Source organism: Augochlora pura, chromosome 3 (genome assembly GCF_028453695.1).
Source record: "Augochlora pura isolate Apur16 chromosome 3, APUR_v2.2.1, whole genome shotgun sequence".
NCBI classification, from domain to species: domain Eukaryota; kingdom Metazoa; phylum Arthropoda; class Insecta; order Hymenoptera; family Halictidae; genus Augochlora; species Augochlora pura.
The window spans coordinates 10,051,680-10,075,385 of NC_135774.1; the positions used below are offsets into that span (position 1 = coordinate 10,051,680).

General features: G+C 38.6%; 1 protein-coding gene across 1 annotated transcript in view; it reads right to left on the reverse strand.

Annotated features, from left to right (window-relative positions):
* Glurb (metabotropic glutamate receptor B) overlaps positions 1-23,706 on the reverse strand; it is a 259,577-nt gene that overhangs the window by 61,325 nt on the left and 174,546 nt on the right. The window contains exon 2 of the mRNA XM_078176793.1: positions 17,961-18,103. Coding sequence (XP_078032919.1) covers positions 17,961-18,103 — 143 coding nt within the window. The remainder of the gene's footprint in view (positions 1-17,960; positions 18,104-23,706) is intronic.

Below are 23,706 nucleotides of genomic sequence, written 5' to 3' on the forward strand. Positions count from 1 at the left end.
TAGTACAATTATTAGTATAGTAATAAGTTTCTAACACAGATGTTCTAATTGACTTAAACAGTGTTTATTTGACATATAAAAGTTTGCAGCTTAGTAAATTCTCTTCGCCCTTAGCTTCGAAATCTTATTACACAAACTTCGTCGCTTAACCCTTTTAGTGCCACGCGAAAACGGGCGCTCATGCGAAGATAACTGGACAAACTTGACGAATATACTATGATTCGGGAATAAGCTGATAAAAACAAAACTAAGAACAATATTTAAAAAATTCAAAATACAGCGTATCACGGGAGAAAGGGAGAATGACATAACAACAATTGTACTTCGATATTTATTAAAAATCATATGAGTAATAGTAATATAAATCACGATGAGAAATGTAGAAATAAGTTGTTTCTCTTCACTAACAATATTTACCGTAAGCATCATTCGATCAATTTTATGTGGGTCACGTAGTATGAAATTTAAGTACTGGCTTTTCAATAATTTTTAATAAAATAATCAAAGCTATCCGACGTCTGTTATCAACATATTGCGATTATGGTTCCAAGAAACTATTCGTGTCGAATTGCTACCTTATCGCTCATGTCCAGAGCGTATACAGAGCCTCGCCATTAACCGGCATATAATATAAAAAAAAAACAATGTTTTCAATTGTGTTACAACGAAGTTCAACCATTTATAACATTTTATAAAGTTATTTGGAGACATTGATCTCTCACGACGCGTAAATAAGGCACCGACCCATGTGCAACGATTTATATTGTCGTTGGCACTTTTCGCAAGTGTAGGAAAGACGATGATACGACGACGATTGATGTAGAATAGATAGAACGGCGATAAATGTAGAATAGAGAGAATGAAGATAGATGTAAAATAGATAGAACGACGATAAATATAAAAGAGATAAAACAACGATGAATACGAAGTAGATAGAACGACGATAGATGTAAAATAGACAGAACAACGATAAATATAAAATATATAGAACGACGATAAATATAAAATAGATAGAACGACGATAAATATAAAACAGATAGAACGACGATAAATATAAAAACGCCGTCTTTCGGCACTAAAAGGGCCGCTCGCAAACCCTGTGTTTGCAGCGATAGTTTCTAAAATCGTGGTCTTCGGTCACTCCCGCCGTCACAGCAAATAAAGGACGCGCGGGTCAATCTTCCAGCAGAATAATTCCCGACTGTTGGGTACAGCCACAGAATCGGCCACATCCGTCGCGGGGATACCAGCATCCGTTCGAGGAACCGTAGAAGAGGACCTCTTTATCCGACGACGAGAATGCAGTTCCACGTGCGACGTACCGTAAAAGGGCAAACAGGACCGGTCACGTAAATCAGAGGTCGCGGAAGATTGATTAATACGGTCCTCGTGCGAGGACTCGCATGCTCGGATGATAAAGAGAACAATGCCGGGGACCCGTAGCCGCGACGGCATCGCGAAATCTACCTACGCCGTCTTACGCAGGTGATTGATGACCACGAAAAGTCGGATGCTGGCCTCGATGCACCCGTTCCGCCGTGCGTGCACCCGGCTGCACCAACTTTCTCAAGCCCCCTCCCCCCCTCTTTTCTTACGCCGCAACCGCCTGTAGTCAAGAATCCTGGAAAAATGCCGGAATGCCGAGCGTGCCCGCGGTTTTTCCAGCGTCCCGCGTGTCGTCGCGGAATCCGCTGCTTATCCCCGAGGAATTCCCCGCGTCCCGCGGCCGCAAAAACGCTACGGCGATTTTGCATCGTAATTGGAACACGTTCGTGGCCGTGCAGTTGTTGTCAGTGCGCTACTAATTCGGGCTTTTCAATTTCGTTGAATTTTTTTATCTTTTTAGAAGCGGTCGTTTAATATTCTCAATTTTTAATGAAGAAAACCAATGACATGAGTTTTCTGCAAGTTGGATACAATTGTTTATTCTTTCGATTTGCAGAGCCTCATTTTTGTATTTCTTTTATTACTATTTTGAATATATTTTCCAAGTGTTTTGACATGGAGGCAGAAACACGTGAATTTCGAAAATTAATATTCGTATTTTACTGATTTTTATTTGTTAAAATTTTGGATCTGCTATGAAAATTATATTAAGATCAATTTTGTTATAACAATTTCGTTATTCTCAATTCTTGGGGGTTCAAATATAAGCGAAAGCTTTGCTATGGAGACAATTCAGATAATTTTTTAAACCCTTTACATTCGAGAGCCATTTGAAACTTAGTTTGTCTCCACAGCAGAGCCCTTGAATTTTAAGACAAATAATAATACATAAATACAATATAAATAAAATAACAATCTATCTTCAAGTATAATAAGGGACTCAGCGTTAATCCGCCCCGGTTACCTGTACCTGCAGCGGTACAGTAATTGATGCACTCTTCCCAGCTGCAGTATTTCTCCACGGTGCGATTTAAATAGAACGACGGCGTTTGCATATGTTAAAAAATCGCGTAGATCGGATCCATGTGGGAGGAAGGAGAATGCATAGAATTACATATAAATTTCAGACGATTTTGCCGTATTCTTCAACAGGGGCGAGCATCGGTTTCATATTTTTGCGAGGGAAAACGCGAAGGATCCCTAGGGCGGTGTTCGGATTTACGGAATCCCGTAGCCGATGTATATCGCGGCCGTTTGTTATGAATTACGCCGCGGGTGCTACACGCGAATGCTCGCTCGATCTCGATCCTCCTCGCGGAAATGCGTCCGCCTAGGATCCTTCCGCGGATTCGCCGGGGCTTCGAAATATAATAGAGCTTGGGCCTTATCAATCGGTATCTGATCCTCTGACGCGATCGTATCCGTCCTCTTTGCAACGGTGCACGCTTTTCTGCAAATTTCTATGCATTTTCAGTGTTTTCGTGATGGATACGATGAATGAAAATCTAGATCCGATCGCTAGAATATTTCGTCGAGCTTTAAAATCGAATAACTTTTTCGAGATTCGACCAAATAGTTCGACCCTTTTTTGGAGGTGTTATAGGGATGAATGGACGGTGGATGAACAAATTGTTGCGAGTGTTGCATTTTGTTAGAATGATAAGGAAAATATAGTCTTTGGGAAAGTAATCTTTTTACTGATGTCAATCTAAAAGTGTGGTGAGAATTTAATAGAAATTGCTCTGATTTAATAATGCGTTGTGTTATTTGATATGATTTTATACATTTAGTATGACTATGATTTTAATATACACTTAGAGTGACTATAATTTAATATCAATTAAAGTGGTTACTCAGACTTCATTTATATAATCCACACGTGTGTACAAAAATGGAAATTATTTGTACTTCAACGAATTATAAATTAATTTTCTTTTTGCAAAGAATAATGACTGTAGTTACTATATTATTAAATTTATTGATAACAGTCTACTACACTAAAGAAAATAATAACAATTTGTAGCTTCATTTTAGATCTGATGAATCGAATGTATTTACTAGGTTTAAAAAATTAAAGAAAATATAAAAATGCTAAAGAAAATATAGTAGAATCCACTATAACAGAATTGAGTCCTGAAAATAATAAAAAACAAATTTGTCTTTATTGGAATGATCTCTGTTTAGTAAAAATTAGAATATAATTTATTTAGAATTAAAAGACAAGAATCAATTATTTTCTGTAACATACAAATGAGGAAACTTCGTCATGCTGAAGAACACGTGTTAATGTTGTCTCCGGGAATAAATTCCTGTAAATTCCTCCAAAGTCGTGCGAGAATCGCGAGAGAACCGCAGCGAGCTCGATAATTCCTGCACGGCGACGCGCGGCCACGTTAAAGAAAAGGGCCACGGGGGGGCGGTGACAATTTCGTCGGAATTTCAGAAGCCGGCAGTCACGCTCGACAAATACATCAAATCAGCCAGGATAAAAGAAATCCGTCCTCCCGGTGGAAGGGAAAGAAGGCAAATGTCTGCGGGGTCGCTGGTTCCAGGAAGCGGGTTCGATGCACGGAATATGCTAACGACCCCGACCCGTTCGCCTTTCCCGATCATACATCTTCCGACGTTCGCCACTTCGAAAAGTCTCGTAAATTTCGCGGGCAGACGTTCGGGCCCGCGTATCGATTCATCGGAACCGCCAATATCCTGGTAACCCGATGAACCCGCAGCTAGCCGGGTTGGTACCCAATGCTAGGTAACAGCCCTGCGACCGAGCCTTTAATACTTTCCAGAGCATTCGTCTTTTCGTTGTCGTTAAACTTGAAATGTTGGCGGGTCCTGGGAAATCCATCGAAACGAGCGCCGACGAATTCGCGATCCAAGAGGTTTTACGGGCTGCTGGATCTTTGATCGTTCGCTTAACGATCCTATGAATTCGGTGAAATTCGGGAAAATTTGGTCGAACGAACGTCAAAGAGTTTTGCGGATCGCGCGAGCATTTGGTTCAGTCAATCTACCATTGCCTGAATTAATGTGTAATGAATTTTGTGCTGAATTTTGGATTGCATTTTGGTCGGAATTTTGGACTAAATTTTGGACTGAATTTTGAACTGAATTTTCGGCTGAATTTTGGACTGAATTCTGTATTGAATTTTCTACTGAATTTGTACTCGATTTTGCATATAGCTTTGACTCAATTTTGCGCTTAATGTATAATTATTTTTTTACTGAATTTGTATTGGATTTGGTGCTAAAATTATACTGAACTATGTACATAACCTTAACATAAATTACATCGTATTGTGTCACTAAAGTTTGTATTTAATTTGTACTAAATTTTACATTGAAGTTTATATCTCATTGCTGCTAAATGATGTACTAAATGTATGCTTAATATCTACTTAAATTTCTACAAAATTGTTAAAATTGCCTTAATATTTGCACTTGCTTTAAATAATAATTCGAACAAACAACTGAATAATTTACGACGAAAAACCTTGAATAATTGTAACTAAAATATTCGACTAAAAACTATTCAACTAAATAATAATCCCCAATCAATATTCACCAAAAATGATAAATTAGAACAATGCCGAACTCTAACTCTGAAAACAAACGTTCTCAGTCAAATTTGTCCAGGTTCGCCGCGGGAATGTTCGTAGCCTGAGAAAGATGTCCGTGGCGTGTCAAGTGGAGCACCCTGTAGAAAAGCGGATTTGGAGCTCGTTTCTCGAACACGTCGGAGGGTTTCCCGTAATTTCCGGTTACTTTAGAGGATGACAGGGCCCCTACTGTTTTTCGGTGCAGCGGCGGCGGTCTCGTCGTCGACGGTCGTCCCATCGGTTTTAACACGGTCGAGCGAAAGGCTGCTGCACAAAACCACGTTGATCGAATGGTTCGGTGAATCTTCAAATTGATTCTCCGAGCAACCTTCGGCGGGCCAATCCCGCGGACACAATGCCGGGGCTCGCGTGTCCGCTTCTTCATTGGGAACCTGGCGCGGGACGCGGCGGCTCCGTTCGCAGGAAATTAAAGTCACTTCGTTGCTTCGCAGCGAGCAGCTCTTTGGCGGGCAGCGGATCCTCAATCTTGGAAGTGCTTCGCTACAAATTACCGGACTCTGTCGGCTTTGATACGCGGAGTCTGGACTCGCGCAGGATCATTCTCTCTCTCGCTCTGTTACTCTGTTTTTCTCTCTTTTTCTTTCTCTCTTTCTCTCTCCTGCTTTCTCACTTTTTCTCTTCTGTTTTCTCTCTTACTTTCGACAGCTTTCTCTCACTTTCTCTTCTGCTTTCTCTCTTTTATTCTCCTGCTTCCACTCTTTTATTCTCCTGCTCTCACTGTTTCTCCCTCCTGCTTTCTCTCTTTTTCTCCTTTTTTCTCTCCCTTTCTCTCGCTATCAGTGAGAGAACCGTCGAGATACGCTTTTTCTGGCCGACAGATTCCACGAAGCTGTCAATACGTCAGAGATTCTGTTTGAGTTCGATGATGGGAATTTTGTTTACCCTACGACGATAGAAATTTTATTTCATTCTCGCGGCGGCAATCGCTATATTTTTTTTTCACTCTCCAATGGAATCACGCGGAGCTTAGAACGCGATCGAAATTTTCTGCACCCCTTTCGCGGCAACTATTTTGTTTAATTTCCATGATAAATATTGGCTTTCTCCTCCGGGAGACTCCACAAAGTTCGGAACGCGATGGAAACTTTGTTTAAGCTTCGCGAAAGAAACTTGATTTATTTTAACGCGATGGGAAATTGTCTTTTTTTTTGTTACCGCGAGGGATTTCGGAAGTGTTCAAGGGATATTCTATTGCGAATCGATTTGTTATACATATTTTTGTGTGGATATAGATCTAGAAATACAACTGTAGAACCTTATGTGTAAAATTTTAAAGTTAAGAAATTTATAGCTTGTTCATATTATTTTTTTATATTAACAATGTTCCAAACCAGTCAATGCCATAAATTTCAACATTTTATAATCCCCAAATCATTTGAAATATTACTGTAACGTAAATGACTGCGTTATTGAAACATTCATAAATTACTAAAATTAATTGCAATAGTACATATAACTGCAAAAATTGTTATAGTTACTTCGCAAAGAACAGGAGAAAGTTGAAAAAGCATTTCTTTACATTCGTAATTTGCACCAGAACAATTAACACGAAATGTGTTTAATATTGACGTAAAAGATTGTAGACAATTGTTTCTTTCCCAACAGATCTTGCATTGTTAAGCTCACAATGGAAATTTTTGTGTAATTTTGACTGCAGCCTTGGAAGCATGTTTAACGAGCAACAAAGGTTTAACTTTCTCCTTGGTGTAACGAAATCCTTATATCCGAGGCAGCAGAGGTCTGTTTAATTACGGGATACCCTGCTTAACCCAACTTCTACGCGCGTCTGACTACAGGCTGTCCCATTTCCCTTGTCTCGCCTCTTTCTACTTGAAAGCACAAGTTGAGATCAACATTGCTTACGGGATCATTGTAACATTGCCTTTGTGCTTGCGAGACAATACTACTCGCTTGTTACAGATTGTTTAGCACCCTACCATGTTTTATTAACTAAAGAGTATTTTCAAATTCTTTCAACAACTATTACCCAATTACGACGACTGTCGGAGAATCGGAATTTAGTGGCGAAAAAACTTATATGTTCAGCCTCGTACTATTTACACCTTTCCTTCGCAGGTCCGAGGTCCTCGAATTCTATTCCACCTCTATCGTTCTAAAAGATGTTGTCTCTCGAGGTAAACTGATTTTGGCGATAACCAATCAGCGAGTCTGTTTCAAGAAGGCATCCTTCCTTTGCGCCTTAGCGCGTCCTTTTGGAAAGTTGCTGGTATATGGAAGGTGGGGGTGACAGCGATATTTTAACGGGAAATTCCTCCAGGTGTGATTATGGCTGGTCACCGTTGTAAACTAACATGGGACTTACCCTTCGGAAGTTTCCTTTTCTTTATGGTACGTCTTGGCTATTGAGGCCCAGAGAAACGAAATCCTAAAGTTAAGCAATAAAGTATGCGTTCTCTCGGCAGGAAAACTATTGTAAATCTAAATTGCCTACCAGCCGTTAGCGAAAAATCCTAAACTCATAAATAGCCGGCTAAGTACGTCCGTGTCATAAAGAATATCAGTGCTGGGCACTAACAACGGCGTGAAAGAAATATAAACTATTTAATCACGGAAAATATTTCTGTCAAGACACTGTCCTCCATTTCATTATAATAAATATTTCAGTCGCAGCAGCATTAAGAGAATTAATCGGAAGACATTCCAAAGTCCGTCTCGCGACGTTTTTGTTATGCAGATCCGAATTATTTATTATGCAACTGCGAACTTTCTTATCAAAGTGCTGAGACTGCCGGCTGTAATATAAGCTAGAGGGAGAGAGAGAGAGAGAGATTGTTAATTCGTCGCTTAATGCGAAGTTGATGGGATAATCTCGTACCGCGCGATTTCTAGGTTCACCGTTTAATACGAATAAAAAAATCACCGGAGTATCTCGTCGCGAATCGAAGAATGGAATTTCCCATCGATACCGGCGAATTATTGCCGCTCGCGATATCCAATAAAAACGGTCACTTATCTTCGCGCTTATTTCCCGGAAACATTGTCTGCGAGGTGAAAATATTGACACGATATTACATCTGCGACACACCGTCCGATAAAACGGACCTAAGCCCCGATGGCCGACCCGATAAAAGTATAGATTGAGCAGTTCTCGAGCATGACGTCTATCGTGGCTCGCTCTACGTGCAATCTTTCGAGACGTTGAAAGGGTTGGGAGGACAAAGTGCGGACATGCTTCTCGGATGTTCTGTTAGTCTTTTTTGTTAGAATTTTTCCAGGTGTTTGAAACAGTTTCTTGATGTTTTATTTTAAGCAAAGAATATGGATCTTGCATAGTATTAAATTATTTTTGGAATATTTATGAGTTAGCAAATGGAAACTGGATTTGAATTGAGATTTAAATGAAATTAATGATAACAATAGAATGAAAGTCTGCATTGGACTTTTGGCTAATCTGAAGCTAAAGGTATGGTTCAGTGACAATTGAAAGTATAATAGTTTCAAGTTAGAATTATGTAAAATATAATTTAACTGTGAATATAATTTATAATCACAAATTAGAAATATAATAGAAATATAAATAAGAGAAAATAAATAAATAATGAAATATAGATATATAATATATATTTAAAAATATAATAAATAATAAGATAAAATATAAAGAAGAAGTACCATTTAACTCATTACAGAATCGTCTATGAAACCGCACAAATAAAAATTTAAAAAATAGAAAATAAGATGAATTGTAACAGCGTTTATCACTGTACAAAAGCACATTAAATTGCAATCAGGAATTATAACGTGCCTTGACAACGTACATACCATTCTATCATATAATAATTCTGTCATTCGCATAAAAACTAAATACATTTTTAACACAGTCTCGTACATAAACCTTTGCAATTTTTACAAAAATTTGCTATTTACCATCATTTTACATTCTCGAGACATTTCCTGAACCAAATTTCGTTAAATTCTTGTTACAACATTATCAGAATAAAACCGATTTTCGAGATCCAGTTAAAACTTCATCGAGAACTTTATCCATTATCGATAAGAGGCCGCGGATGAAACCGCGAGCCGAAAACGCGGGAGCCGCGAAGAAAATTCCGGACGTGCTAAAATCTGAATAATGAACAGATCGAGATGCAAATACGGTATATAGCGGCGGACACGGGTAAGAAAAGTGGATCGCGGGGAAAAGCAATCGAAAGAAGCGCGGCCCGCAGCGATGAACGAAATTTACTTCGAAACCGAAAGTAGACCAAACAGCGACCGTGTTGAAATTAGTGCCGAAGGTATCCGGGAATCGGGATTGAAAGTAGACGAGGGTAGATCAAAATCGGGGCGGAAAGTAGGACGAAACCGGAGCTGAAAAGCGGTGGAAATTGAAACTGAAAGTAGATAGGCGGGCGAAGAGTAGATAGGCGAGCGAAGAGTAGATAGCGGCGCGACGTCGGGAACTGGATAGAAGTAAGAACGGAAAGTAGACGGAAATCGGGCTCGATCTACGTCAACGGAAGCTGCGAGCATTTTTCGAGAGAAACGTGCCGATTATTTACCGGCTGTTGTTGGAGCGTTGGATCCCAGAGGCGAGAAATAGTGGAGTTTTCGTCGGCGTTGCGCAATTTTTTGGCGCGATTTCTTATAAGCGTCTCGCGCATTTTTATTGGTATTATTGTAGGGATTATTCTGTGGAGATCTCGCGAGACTACGTGGTAATATGACAAATGGTAACAAAAACATATGGCGACGAATTGTGACGCTATATGTGTGGACTGTATGAAATGTGGAACCGGAATTTAGCTCAAAAAGATTTAATATAACGATAACGTACAGTACTTCCTATGGTTTAAATAACAACGACAATACTCGACAAGAATGACAACTACTCTTCACAACGACGACTCAACAACTATATCCGCGACAACGACTATGACAATGCACAAGTTTGCAGGGCGACTGTTCTCTCACGAATACCTCGATTTTTTCCATCGGCCCTTTCATCTTTACAATCTTTTCCCTCATTATCTTATCAGTCTCTGTCTCTATCTTTGTCTCTCTCTCTCTCTCTGTCTCTTACACATACTCTTTCACACTCTATCTCATTTCTGCTAATTCCCCCTCTTCTTTCCTTATTTCCCTTATCTTCTTTTATCTTTCGGCCATGCAGGACTTCGAGGAACCTAAGCGATGATTTCAGGTTACCCATAGCCGCCTAAACATTCTGTTAACATCTGTCACATTCATTCTGTATTTTACGACTCGCGACCATTCTACCTTTCACATTCGGAAAACAACCCTATATTACGAAAAATAATGATTTTGTTTTAGTACAGGCGATTTAAAAATTTTGCGTCTATGTCCAATGCAAGAGTTTCACGAGTGTCTGCTTCGGACGCAGTCTGCAAGCGAACGCATTGTGGTTTATTTCAACGTTTACGTAAAAATAATATCCGAAAAATTGTTGTCACTGAATAGATTTCGGATTTTTATGTAAAATAAAAATTTTTACATTTTTTACAAATTGTTTTTCTTCATTTGAAGGTTTAGTTTCGCATCAACTGCATTACTCACTAGCGACGATTGTAATTGTTTATTAAATTTGGTTATAAAGTGAAATTTGTTGTAGGTATTATATTTCTAAATTTATTAATCTTCCTACAGTTCTAAATTGTAGCTATTCGTTTTAAAATTCACTTGTTTTCTATGCAGTCTTCAAAATTATTTATATGTATTTTCATTAAAATAATGCAGTATTTATTATCAACTATGTTTTCTAATAAATGTTTTATATTTTACTTTTATTACGATACTTTTTACTATCGTATACGTATATACTTCTCCTTATATGCATACACTTTTTTTAATATGAATGCAAAATGACTTTCCTTTAAATAGACCTTATACCTTTTGATATCTTAAGCATCCTACGGTTAACTTTTCCTTTTGTTAAAATTTTCAATACACTTTCTTCATCATCTTCTTTCAAAAAGGTATTTCATCTTCTTTGTACATAGTCGCCTGTCTGATAGACGGTAATATGCCTGTCACAGACGACAATATATAATATTCGCATAATTTCTTATTTCAGTAATTCTTTATACGAATAATATTTTATTCGAGTAATTCTATACTCGAGAGTGAATTTGTTTCATCCCTTATTTATTTAAATTGCCTTACAGTTCAAATCAATATCAAATAAAATACTTAAAAGCGTTGGGAGCTGCTGGTAACGAAATTGAAATAAAATTCAGAGTTTAAAGGGTTAACTCTCACAGAAAATATCGTTCCTGCGCGGACGTTGCGTCTAATCGCAACCGGCGACAGCATACGTCCAGCCGTTTTGCGCTCGACGCTCGGAAACGTCCGGCTGTTTCCTTTTCCGGTGGTATTTCAACCGCTCGAGCGGCGACAGGCGCCATTAAATTTATACACCGCCGAAAATACTTTCTTGTTCACTCCACGCGCGTCCAGCGCTGTAAAGTTATCCGGTCGCAAGCGGGGGGGCTCGGTGTTTCACCAGTTAGAAAATCGCGGCTTCATTATACGAAGCACTTCCGCCGCCTCAGGGATTTTCGACTTTGTTACGCCGTTTTTGCGAGCCGCCCGCGAGCAAAATTTTTAACGACCCCGATGTTTCGGAGCACGCCGAAATCGCTTCGTTTACAGCGGCGCTTAACGTCCGGGAAAAGTTGACGAGACTCCACTGCCGCGTTTCGAAAATGCCTCTGCTTTGTTTTCCCGGCTCGTGTCGCAACTTTTACGACGGACTTGGCGGATCGAATCTAAAGCAGGTGTGCGTTAATGTTATTGGGAAAACGTGCTTCTTTGGTTGGGAGATTGCTCGTCACTATTATTACTACTATTATTATTTATTACTATTATGTACCTCTATAATATAAGGATATATACTTTTTAGCAAATAAAGAAATTTTGCGCCAAATAAATAAATAAACACACTGCAAGTACAGTAACACCGTAAAGAGCCATTTCAACAATTTCTACGTTTCTCAACTAGAGTTTCGTGCGAATTCGGTCTGCACATTTTCGCCCGGCAGTCTCGCGAGCTTCATCGATTAATTGGGGGATGACAAATTGGTCGTAGCGAGGAATCCTTTCGGGCGATGCTTCCGCGTCGACCGTCCCTATGCGCTTTCGATGCATAGTAATGGGGGCAGAGGCGACACGGACGCGGTGTTTGAATAAAAAATGCGACCGGGCGCCCGGTAGATTCCCAAACAGATTGCACGACGCGCGGTGATCCTACATCAAACGAGTTCTTGTTGCAGAGAGAGAGAGGGAATTCCCAAGCAGGGCCCGACGGAGTAGCGTGCGTTCAGGTGCTCGGCAGAGCGTGAGAGAACGTCGGGTGCCCGGTGAACAACAAAGGAAGAAGGCGGCGGAGGCGTTCGCATGATGACTTCTTACGCCGCCGCGAAGTTTTTCATTTCACGGCGGGGCTCTTTGACAGGAACGGGGGGGGGGGGGGGGGGGGGGGGTGGAGGACTATCGCAAATAAATATTCGCTCCAGTTCACTTATCCCGGTAGACAAGCGCCGCGACGCGCGATAAGTGGCGCCGGGGACGCGCTCCGTCCTACATCTTAATGCCGTCTGCCGCGCGTCGGCCTCGTTATTTGCGGTGCGAAAAGCCACGAAAATAAGTGGGGGGAGGGGGACTTTCGGTGGGGAAAAGGCTTTTCAGAAGCGCCGCTGTGAACACTGCAGTTTCCGGGGAGCCCGAGATCGGTTATAATGGGAACGGAACTCCGGGGAACAAATACTTTGCTTTTAGGCTATTTGCTGATCCAAAGCTTAAGAAGACTTTATTTACCGGAGGACTGGCAATTGGCGTTTTAATGGCCGACGTGGGATGCGAACGAGGAGTGACCGAAAATTACGACACACTTCTCGCGATTGAAGAAACGTTTCATCGATCGCGTGGAAGACCGTAAAGAGGCTTCAAATTCAATTCAACTTTAGATCGAATTTTTAATTTCACGTCTTATTTAATTTTGAACTTGATTTCAAGTTTAAGTTTAAATCTAATTTCACATTTAACTTTAAATCTGATTTCAAAGTTAATTTTTAATTTAATTTTTACTTTCGTATTCAATTTAGTTCCTAATTTAATGTTCTATTTAATTTTTAATTTAGTAGTGAATTTAATTCTGTATTTAATATTCTATTTAATTCTTAATTTAATATTCTCTATTTAATGCTTCATTTAGTATTCTATTTGGTTTTTAATTTAATATTCTATTTAACTCTTAATTTAGTATTCTGTTTAATTTTCGATTTAATATTCTACTTAATTCTTAATTTAACATTCTATTCAATTTTATATTTAGCATTCAACAATAATATAATTCAAAACTACAAAGCTTTCTACAAACTATTCAAACCATAATTTAATATTATTGTAGTAATTTAAAAATAGTTCCTGTTACAGTACAGTCACTTTTAAAATAATTATACCGGACTACCTATTTCGAACGATTATTATATTCTCTGATTTACTCCCAATAGTATAAGTCGACGATATTGCAGCCACTATCGATAAAAATGAATTTGCAAAGCGACTTTCCTATTTTTGCGGAAATAATTGAACGCGTCAACATTCTTAACATTTTTACTCATATCTCTACGTATCAGAAGTTTTATTATCAACAGTAATTCTTATCACTTCAGTGTCAATATCTCAACTCTCTAACATAAATCAGCGTCAGCATTCAAGTCTCGAGTAACTTTCGATAATAGTGTTCGAAAAAAGCGAACAGCGCCGTGCTGATAACTGTCAAGATAATGTTATCATTGCACATTGATCCCTTTGTCGGCTGTAACAACGGATCAACCCGCGCAAATATACGACCGTTCTGGCATTTTCAGAGCGTTTGATTTCCGCTTTGTCCTCGGCAAAAGAACGCGGCAGCGCGGCGGCCCGCGCGCCTGGTTTCGGCTTACACGGCCTGGTTCGTATTTTTGATGTATGTAATCCCCCGCCAGCCGGCAGCGAACGGATAAAAAGAGTGGCTAAACAAAAGGAGCCATCGCGGCCGTGGGTAGCGAACCGGGAGCGCGGAAGTTGTGCTAGCTGCTCTGCATTGTTAGTCGCCGCCGTTAGATAGAAGAACCTTCTGCCAAGAGGCTCCTCCATTTCCTCGAGCAACGTTGACAGCGAATTACAGCTGACTGTCGCGTTTCTGTTCGACAGCGGACGATGTCTCGAAAGGCAAATGGAACTATATTTAGGTTTTTGAAAACGTAGAAGACTAAAAGGGTTTTTGGATAGAGCATTGTTTTTGAATAATTTGCGATCCGAGTTTGGATATTTTTATTAATTCGAGCATGAGTCGAGACGCTTTTTTAGAGAATTTGATACGAAATATACTTTGATGATTAAGAGACAGTAGATTTATGTCAAAATTTGCCCGATAAAGTATTGTACTTTTATGTAATAAATAATCTAAACGGATGCTTCATTTAAATCTAAATATGAATTAAATTGAATCACTGTTTTATTTTACTATTACTATAATCTAGAAGCGAAGGTAAATGAAACAAAACTTGTTTGGATTTATAAATGAAATTATTAAGAATAAAATAGTGTTCATTAATGTGTAGCAGAACTCATAGTGCGATGACATAAAGTTTTGTAAATTTTTAAAGTGTTAAATAATTCACTTCTAATTCTTTTATTATTCCTGATACGATGGAAATATTTCTGTAAGAAACTTTTAGATAAATTATTGTGTCATTCAAGCATATATTGCAATAGAAGTCATACGTGATTTAAATGAATCCAGTCTTGTCATTTTTATAAAATTATATGCAACAGCCACGTTTAGGTTTCGATAGTTCTAACGTTAAAATATTTCACAATTAATTGTTCTTCGTAGAATGTTTAATTTCGCTCGAAGTTCTACGCAGCTCGCTTTCATTCTCTTCAATTGTTTAGACTATCTGACCGTACACAACCCCCCTCCGCATCCGAGCTAATTCCCCACTCGTTTCTTTCAACTTCGAGCGCACGTCTGACTAATTGTAGTCCCCACTGTACGCACAGAATTTTCCCCTTGTCTATGCAACGTTTCACCGGTCCCTTTCACTTTCTGCTTTCCAATCTGCCATTCCGCCAGCCATTCCGTCGGAATACGCGACCGTCTACCACGCGACTATACGCAAACTTATATTCCCACGTTTCATCCGACATTCCGCTCGCATAGTGCGACTCCTAACGAAGGTCTGACTATACGCGGAGCCGGTTCTCCTTTGGCTCGCAATTTTCAAGCAGCGCTGTATAACTCGATGAAGCTCCCTTTGTCACCGAGAAAATTCACGGCCGTCTTCAAACTCATCCGTCAGACGGCTATATACCTATGGGATTCACAGGTGTCATGAAATTACACGAAAAGTATTCAAAGGCCTGCGCGCGTGTACTCAAAGAGACAATTAACCGTCACGTTCTTGAGCGCGCTCGTAAAGTAAACCACCGACTCTGCGTGGAATTAGTAGATTGTGTATCGGGGACATTGTTGTTATGTGCGATGTATGTCGACGCTGATTCACGTCGTGCGAGGCATTGATAAAAATGTGTGACACGATCGAAATAGTAAATTTACTTTTGGGGTCGAATTTTGTGAATAGTGAAGAATATCAGTTTTTGTATAGTCTGAGTTAATAGTCGGTGGTCACTTTTTATTTTTATGATGCTTGTGAGAAGATTTGTGTTGTTAAATATTTTTAGAAAGATGAGGAAGTAAATATGTACATGCTATTTATTTATCAATCTATTTATATGAATCAATTTTTATTCATTTCTACTTATTTGTATTTATATATAAATATATTATTATTTAATTATTTATATATAATAACTGTAATCAAATATATTATTTAATTATTCAAGCGTCTAAAACACTTAAAAATTCAACTGATAAGATAAATGTATTAAATTCTAGTGCATACAGATTTTCGTCAGACATCAATTCTCTCATTTTATAACAATGGAAATCTTATTTACAGTGAATTAATAAAAACATTGACAGTATTAACAATACTATTAGTGACGAGATATCTAATGAACAGTTATTAAAATACGTCCAAACAACAATTACATATTATTAACTTCGTCTATCCCTATCGAGCTATTTATGATAGCTAGTAGAACAAGTGCCACACTAGTCAGGCACAACGTCCATCGCTCTACTAAAAAGTCCTCTCATCCAACCGAACAAAAAAGTAGCAACTGCATCCACCCAGGGGTCCTTGATTACAGCCCATTATTCCGAAACTTCAACACCGTCCGTTCGTCAGCATTGAACAATCATTAAACCTCCATTTAGCTCAGGTCACGCGCGAGCAGTGCGTCTTCGACTCCGCGGCTCTAGTCACGTCTCGGTTTTCTCATAGTTCCCGCAATTAGAGAGGCGGCTAGCGCATTTCTCGGGTTTAGGTATCGATCGAGTCTCGAACAAGTCGAAACGGTTCCTGTAATCGTTCTATCGAGCTTTGGAACGGGTTGTTGCCGGCTCGGTCGTCGGGACGAAATTAAAAATTCCATCATCTCGTTCTCCGATATATTGAATCGAGGAGGCCGCCGTCGGGGCGGATAAGAATCGGCCTGGACCGAGAAAAGACGATTTCGCAGTCGAGCGATTCGAGGCCGTGGTTTCTGCGGGAACCTCGAGGTGTTCACAGTTCGCTGCTTAGTGGTATTACCATTCTTTCGGGGAGACGCGACTCTCAGCTGGGACTCGGATCCCCAGCGGCAGAGTGGTTTAACACTAGGTTTACGGAGATTTCTTATACACCTATTTCTATAGCACGAGATAGGTTTATACGAATATAGCACATGATATTTCATGCATATTAAAAAAATAACTTAGTAGAATAAGTTTTGTAGAATGAGGAATTTATTTTTAAAGGAATATTGCCATATAGATGTATCGATATCAAGATGATAAGGTATATTCTAAGTCGTTTGGTGAAAAGTAAAATATTATCTGTATTATAAAAAATAGCACTTTGGGTTCAGCTAAACTTTATATCATTTTCGGAATCTGAAAGCACATGCAACGAGCCCAGATACATCACGAAAATAAAATTACTCAATTCCTCAGAGATATGCAAATTTGTATTTTTGTTACAATGAGAATCTTGCTGCAACAAACTGCGACTGCTAATAATGCACTCTGTATCGAAATAACCAACGTGTTTAGAAAGTACAAATTTCACTCTTTGAAATTAGCTCAGCAGCATCGTGATACGACCAGTTGCAACCGAGATACAACTCTTTGAAGTTCGTAAAATTTGTTTCTATTAGGTCGCAGTGGTATAAGCTGACCATATCGCAGCCGGCATTGAGAACAGTGTATTTGTACAGCTGTTTTCGGAATTTTTTCCTGCATAATTGAACGAATGCACATGTTTGAAATTTTAATATGTATTCCTGCGTGCTTTTAGCTGTACCGTAGTAATTTTCGGCAGCCATACTAATAATCATAGTGTGTTTTAGAATCCATAGAGTCCACGGTGTAAGAATATATTCGACAAAGTAGTTCCACAGTTTTTTAATCACGAATATCTAACAAATCTCTGTAATCGTAGCTCTGATTAAAATTAGAATCTAATTTGTTTAAACATTAATTTATTGAAATGAGAAATAGCAAAATAAAAGCATGGATTTTTATAGACTTCTATTTCGTTCAAAATTGCATCTATGATTTCTAAGAATCGATAATTTTTCCAACTTCACAAGTTACATCGAATTCTTTAAACAGATTGTAGAAAAATGTTATTAAACTTCCGTCTTCGTGCAGCGTTTAAATTTGCTACGGAATTATATTACACGAAATTCGTTCCATGGCGAAATTTGGAGGGCGTACCGAAAAATGTGTTGACGCGATTTCCGAATCGCCGTGTGTAAGATTGGAAAGTAGGCGAGAGTCGGGAAACGCCGTGAAAGGTATCCGAGATTCTTGGCACGTACCTGAGGTATTCGGAAAAGTCGCAGAAGGTTCGCCACTTGGATGGATGTGACAGAGCTGGCGGCACCGACGACTCCGCTGATGACCTTTCGCACTGCAGTTTTATTGCAGTGATACTCGGCGCCGTCAATATTGCTTATTGACCCTGAAACACAAACATAAACGTGTACGATGTTAGCTTCGTTCGATCTCAAAAGTAATTCGCGAAAACCTACGCTTCGATGCTACGATTTCTTATACCCTGTGTCCATGTATTTTGAAAGAAATTTCTCAGCGAAGTATGTTGTTTTTAGCTAGACATATGTATCATGTTTGTACTTTTTATTATTTTGCGCTTTATACAATTTTCTGAAGTTATGTTTAATAAACCTTTTTTACAAGTATATTTATTATAAACTATATATACAAAATTTCTCTTTCTATATTACTTTTATATGATTTATTTTACTGTATTGCTTCAATGTTTTTCATATACTTCGTATAAATATGTATTTAAAGAAAAACTATTGATGACAGTGAAATGAGCTGTCCATGGTCAGACAAAATGTTTCTAAATTTACTGTATCAATTTTTGAGTCTTTCTATGGAAGGAGCAATTTTATAAGTTATATATATTTTCTATAAATTGCTCCTTAACTTGTATATATTTCTTAAATACTTGGCTTCTGTCAGAAGATTACCCGAAGCAACATAATTTAAGAGGATTTTATTAAAACGCTTGATTTTGTAACTAGAAGTCTAATCCCTATAAACAAGCATGATATATATTCGGTGGATACATGCGGAACGTGAAACAGCAGGGGAATAATCTCTGGATAGCAGAGGTAATAAATGAAATGTATGAGAGTAAGGGGAAAGGCTCGTGCATGGTCAGACAAGTGCACAAAGCTAGTGCAACAGGTACAGTATGCAAAATTGAATGGGAGGGCACAGCCAGGCGTATACAAAAGCCGGAATACATAAGATATTAAAGCATGAGTGGAAGTGGCCTGTATGTGGTCAGGCAATCATCACAAATTTAATGGAACACGCTAATCGTAAACATTGTACCTCCCATGTTCATATCATTACTGAAACACCATGACGTAACTCGGTTAAACAGCTAATAAACAAGCTACAAATATTCGTCCGATTTCGTATTTAAATAATTTTTCGGAAGTACGATTTGCTATAAAAATATTAATTTATTAAATTTTAATAAATGGTATTAAATATTAATCTATTAAGTATGATAAAAGATGGTAAATATTTATCTATTAAGTTTTAATAAAAGATGGTAAATATTAATCTATTTAATTCTAACACAAGATATTAAAAATTAATTTGTTAGACTTTAGTAAAAGCTATTATATATTAATCTATTAAATTTTAATACAAGATATTAAATATTTATCTATTAAATTTTAATACTAGATATTAAATATGAATAAAAAATATTAAGTATTAATCAAAACTATTAAATATTAGTCAGAAATATCAATCTATCAGAGGTTGAAATTCTGAAAAATTGTCGATTGATAAATTAACCTATTTTAACCTAAATTAATTACATTTGAAATAAAAAAATGACTCTTTGAACAATTCCCAAAATATAAACAAATTTAATAATATCAAATTGATATCGTATTAAATAGGTTAAAAGCTTTCTAAAAATGATGGAAATTCGTCGGAGCAGAAGTTCCGATTGCGGGCCGAAATTGGAAAGAATACCGCGATATCGGAGACGGGAGAACTGATTGTCGACTCAAAGGAACTCTTTAGGTCCCGGGCGTTTCATTTGGGCGAACATTTGAATATAATCCTTTCCGTGTATTTTACGAGTCTCGGCGAAAGTTTCGGTCACCGGTTCCGCGAAGAAGTTTGCCGAATCTGGTGAAACTCGATTCCACCGGTTCCGTGTATCTTTCCGCGACGATCGGGAACGAGAGAATGTGGGCCGTATCGGGTTCTGCATCGCGTGACGGAATTCTCGATGACTCCTTTTCCCCGGTAATTTTTCCGACGGGCCCGGGTTACAATTTTACGCTTCGCCTGTACCACCTCTCTCGCCGGACTTCGAAACGTGACTTCATATTTTACGTGCCGGTTGCTACTTCGTTGCCTCTCGAATTTACATTGTTCCACTCAAAATCACGGCCCGGCTAGAAATTATATTTGGAAACCAATTGATTCACCGTGCCAAAAATAAATTAAGGACGCCGTTTTATTCGTTGACGTCGCCGTAACACGATTTACATTATTCAACGCGAATCAAAGCGTAGGAAAGAATTATTTCGCCGTGCCCTTGCGCCGAAAAACGAAGCACAAATTAAACGCACATCAGAATGCAAAAGTGTTCCGCAGTGATTACGTGAAGCAGGCGTTGAATAGAAATTTCCTTTGAGCTAGTACACCATAGCATGGAGTTTCAAAGGAATTTTTTCTCGCGGTCTCGTTAATTTTAATTGTGCATGAAAGTAAATGGACATTAATTTCTGTTTTAACACGCAGCCGGTCCGCAGTCTATTGTTTCAATAAATATAATTACGCTTAAAAAGAAACTATATACATTTCCATAAACAACGATCTATCTATATATTTTACTATTTTAATCAATTTTAGTTATATTTTCAAGAAAATTTTCTTTCGAATACTATAGGAAATTATTAAATTACTCGAAAGACGAGACGAAGTTTCCGCACTTGTTAAAAATTCCCAGCAAGAAACCTTTAGTCGTGATTGCAATAAAAACAAGCGAGCACTGCGAGGTGTCAATAAATTATACATTCAAGAGACGGAGAGCATCTTTTCGTAAATGTTTGATGCGCCAACTTAAATTAGACTTCTTACAACGAAACTTCTTTAACAAGAATGTTTCCTGGGCAACGACGAATTTTCCGGCGTCCCCTTGATTCAATAGGCAATCCCTTGCGGGATTGCGAGGCTCGAAGAATGTTTAATGTATTACCTGATTTGGGACCATGGTGGAGCCAATCTGCATAAAGCTCGGAATTTTCATAATGAGCGGGGAGGAGTATAAGATGACCGGCTTTCGCGGTGTAATTTAATCGAGGCCTGTTTGGCCGGAGAAACTTAACAATGAAGCCGGAGCAGGGATAACCCTTTTTCCTTCTGAAATATAAGTTGACCTTCGAAGCTATAATTTTGCTATAGTGCTCGTCCGAAATGTATCAGGTCTATTGAAAAATTTTATTTGTTCTTAAAAAGAAAGAAACTGATATATTTTGTATGTACCTAATTTTTATTCTATTGTTATAATAATTAAATATAATCGTAATTGCAGCCAGCTAGATGGCGGTTTATGAATATTATTTTTCAGAAATATATGTCACAAATTGTTCAGGATTCTAAGACGAGTGGATTTATAATGTCGACCTGTTTTCGTAGCCATTTTTGAGCTTCAAAAATTCTTTCTTTTTAAGCATAGTAATTGTCACATATGGCATCGTAAACAGGACATGGTACCAAACTGGAAAAGCCCTTTTGACTTGTTTTTCGCAAACTGACACTCAAACCTCTAAGTGGTCTACTTATATTTTAAAACAAAATAACTTAAGTTAATAACACCAGTAAATAACACCAGCGATCAAAACACAAATAAAATAACAATTAACGACCATAATTTTCCAATCGACCTAATATAAAACCGATACTCGAGATCCGGTTACATCAAACGAGAAACTCCTCTCGTTAAGAATTTAAAAAATATCTCCCTTTGGAAAAATTATTCAATTAAACTTCGCAAACAAAGAAGATATTCAAGATCAATTTCAATTTTCAAACATAAAACAGTCGATGCCTCGAGATGAAAAAAAAAGAGAACTATATAAACGCTCGTTCGAAAACATTTCTCAAAGAATTTGTTCAACCGGGCGCAATATAAAAGCAATATTTATCCGCGTCAGTTTATTTTCGTTATTTATCCACGCCAGTGTATTTTCGTTGTTTATCCACCGCGTTCACTCGCTTAGTGTATTTTTATACTAATACACTGTGTTTTCTCTGGCGCGTGCATGAATAAATTATCGTACGCGTCCGCGTTTACCTGCGATGATCGACGAGTGATAATCGCGGGTCTCTCACTGCGCCCGATTTGCATTTATGCCACAGTTGGTCCGGCTGTTAATTAATTTTATGTCCGAGTAGAACGTCTCAGAAATTAAGCCCACATGTTACGGAACACAGCGCACTTCTTGTTACCGGTTCCATTATTTATCTTCAATTTACGAGGGAGACTAAAATTGCTCTTGGAACCTCGCCAAGAAACTATTACTACACTGCAGGTGTTTATGCATTTGCATTAAACAGGATCGCGAGGAACAGTCTCCCGGTTCAAGCTGCAGTTTAATAATAATAGTATTTCCATTTTTATTTCTGTTCCGCGTTGACGTCTGTGATTCGCAATATCATTTTATATTCCGCGAAAACCAATATTCTTTTACAATTTCGTGTTTGCAATGCGACGTGTTTGAGAACACTGCATCTATAATCACTGTCAACAATTTTACCGTGGACGATTTCGCTGGACAAAATTATTTCGATTTCGCAGGATTTTTTCGTGACTATTATTCAACGTTCTGTGTGTTAGTTAACTATAGTGAATTAATTATGATATAATTATATTGCTATTTGTATTAATTTCGTAAATCTGTCAGAAGTTTGTACAATTTTATTGGAAATTTAATTCGTAGAAAATTAATTAATAAACGAATACAAGACATTTAGGCAAGAGATTCGCCAAGAAAAAAATCGCTTAGGTCACTTTTCTATCCACGTAATAATAATGTTGTACATATTATTTCCCTTCTGATCGAGGTATATTTACAATATTTATATAATACATTTACGTTTCTATTGTGGCAAAAATAAAATACAAGAATTTAATAAAACAGCGTTTTTAGAGCAAAAATAAATGTTCAAAACTCCGTGGACAGTTTTCGACCCTCCCTTAGAGGCTCACTGATGTTAATAAAAAATGTCTAGCCTAAAGGAGGACTGCATTTACCATATAGTACACCATAGAATATCGCCCTCCAAGCGAACAGCGAACCGTTCCCATCAAAGCCATTATCTGTAAACCGTCGAAAGGCTTTTCGCAGGCGAACGCGCGAACGAACGGCGGCGGAAGGTTAAATTAATTAGTTAAGCGCATCAAAAATTCATAGTGTCGCGCGTCGGAGTAATAAAGCCGGTCTCATCCGGCGTTCGACGTGCCCCCCCCCCCCCCTTTCGATGCCCTGCCGCGGTTTCGTTCGCCGTCTCAAATTAATATGGTAATGAGTTTGTTTGATTTATGGCCGGTGCAAATTGTTTCGTTATTGCTCCCGTTATTTCGGATCGATTAATCAGTTTATGGTAATGTCGACGGTGTTTCAGGCGGGAACGGGCGGGTCCCCCGGGTTTCCCGCGCCAGCGTGAAAACGCCGACGACGGTCGCGCAAACATTTCATCGGCGAGTTAATTGATTCGAATAGCCGACGACGCGGTTTTATTTCGCGATCCGAGGAGAGTCGTTTCGACGTCCGACCGGGCACTCGTTCATATTTGATCGCTAAGCGACGCGCTAGATTATCGCGCGGTACGAGCCACGGAATACGGAAGGAAGATTAATGAGCCGCTAAACTGCGGATCGCAGCCGCCGGAATTAGCATACTAATGCGATTTACAAAATTAGGGAAACGGAAAAGCGCTGCGACTTGAAACAGCGATGTTACTTTTTGTATAATTGTCGCGGGGAAGGTGTCATTT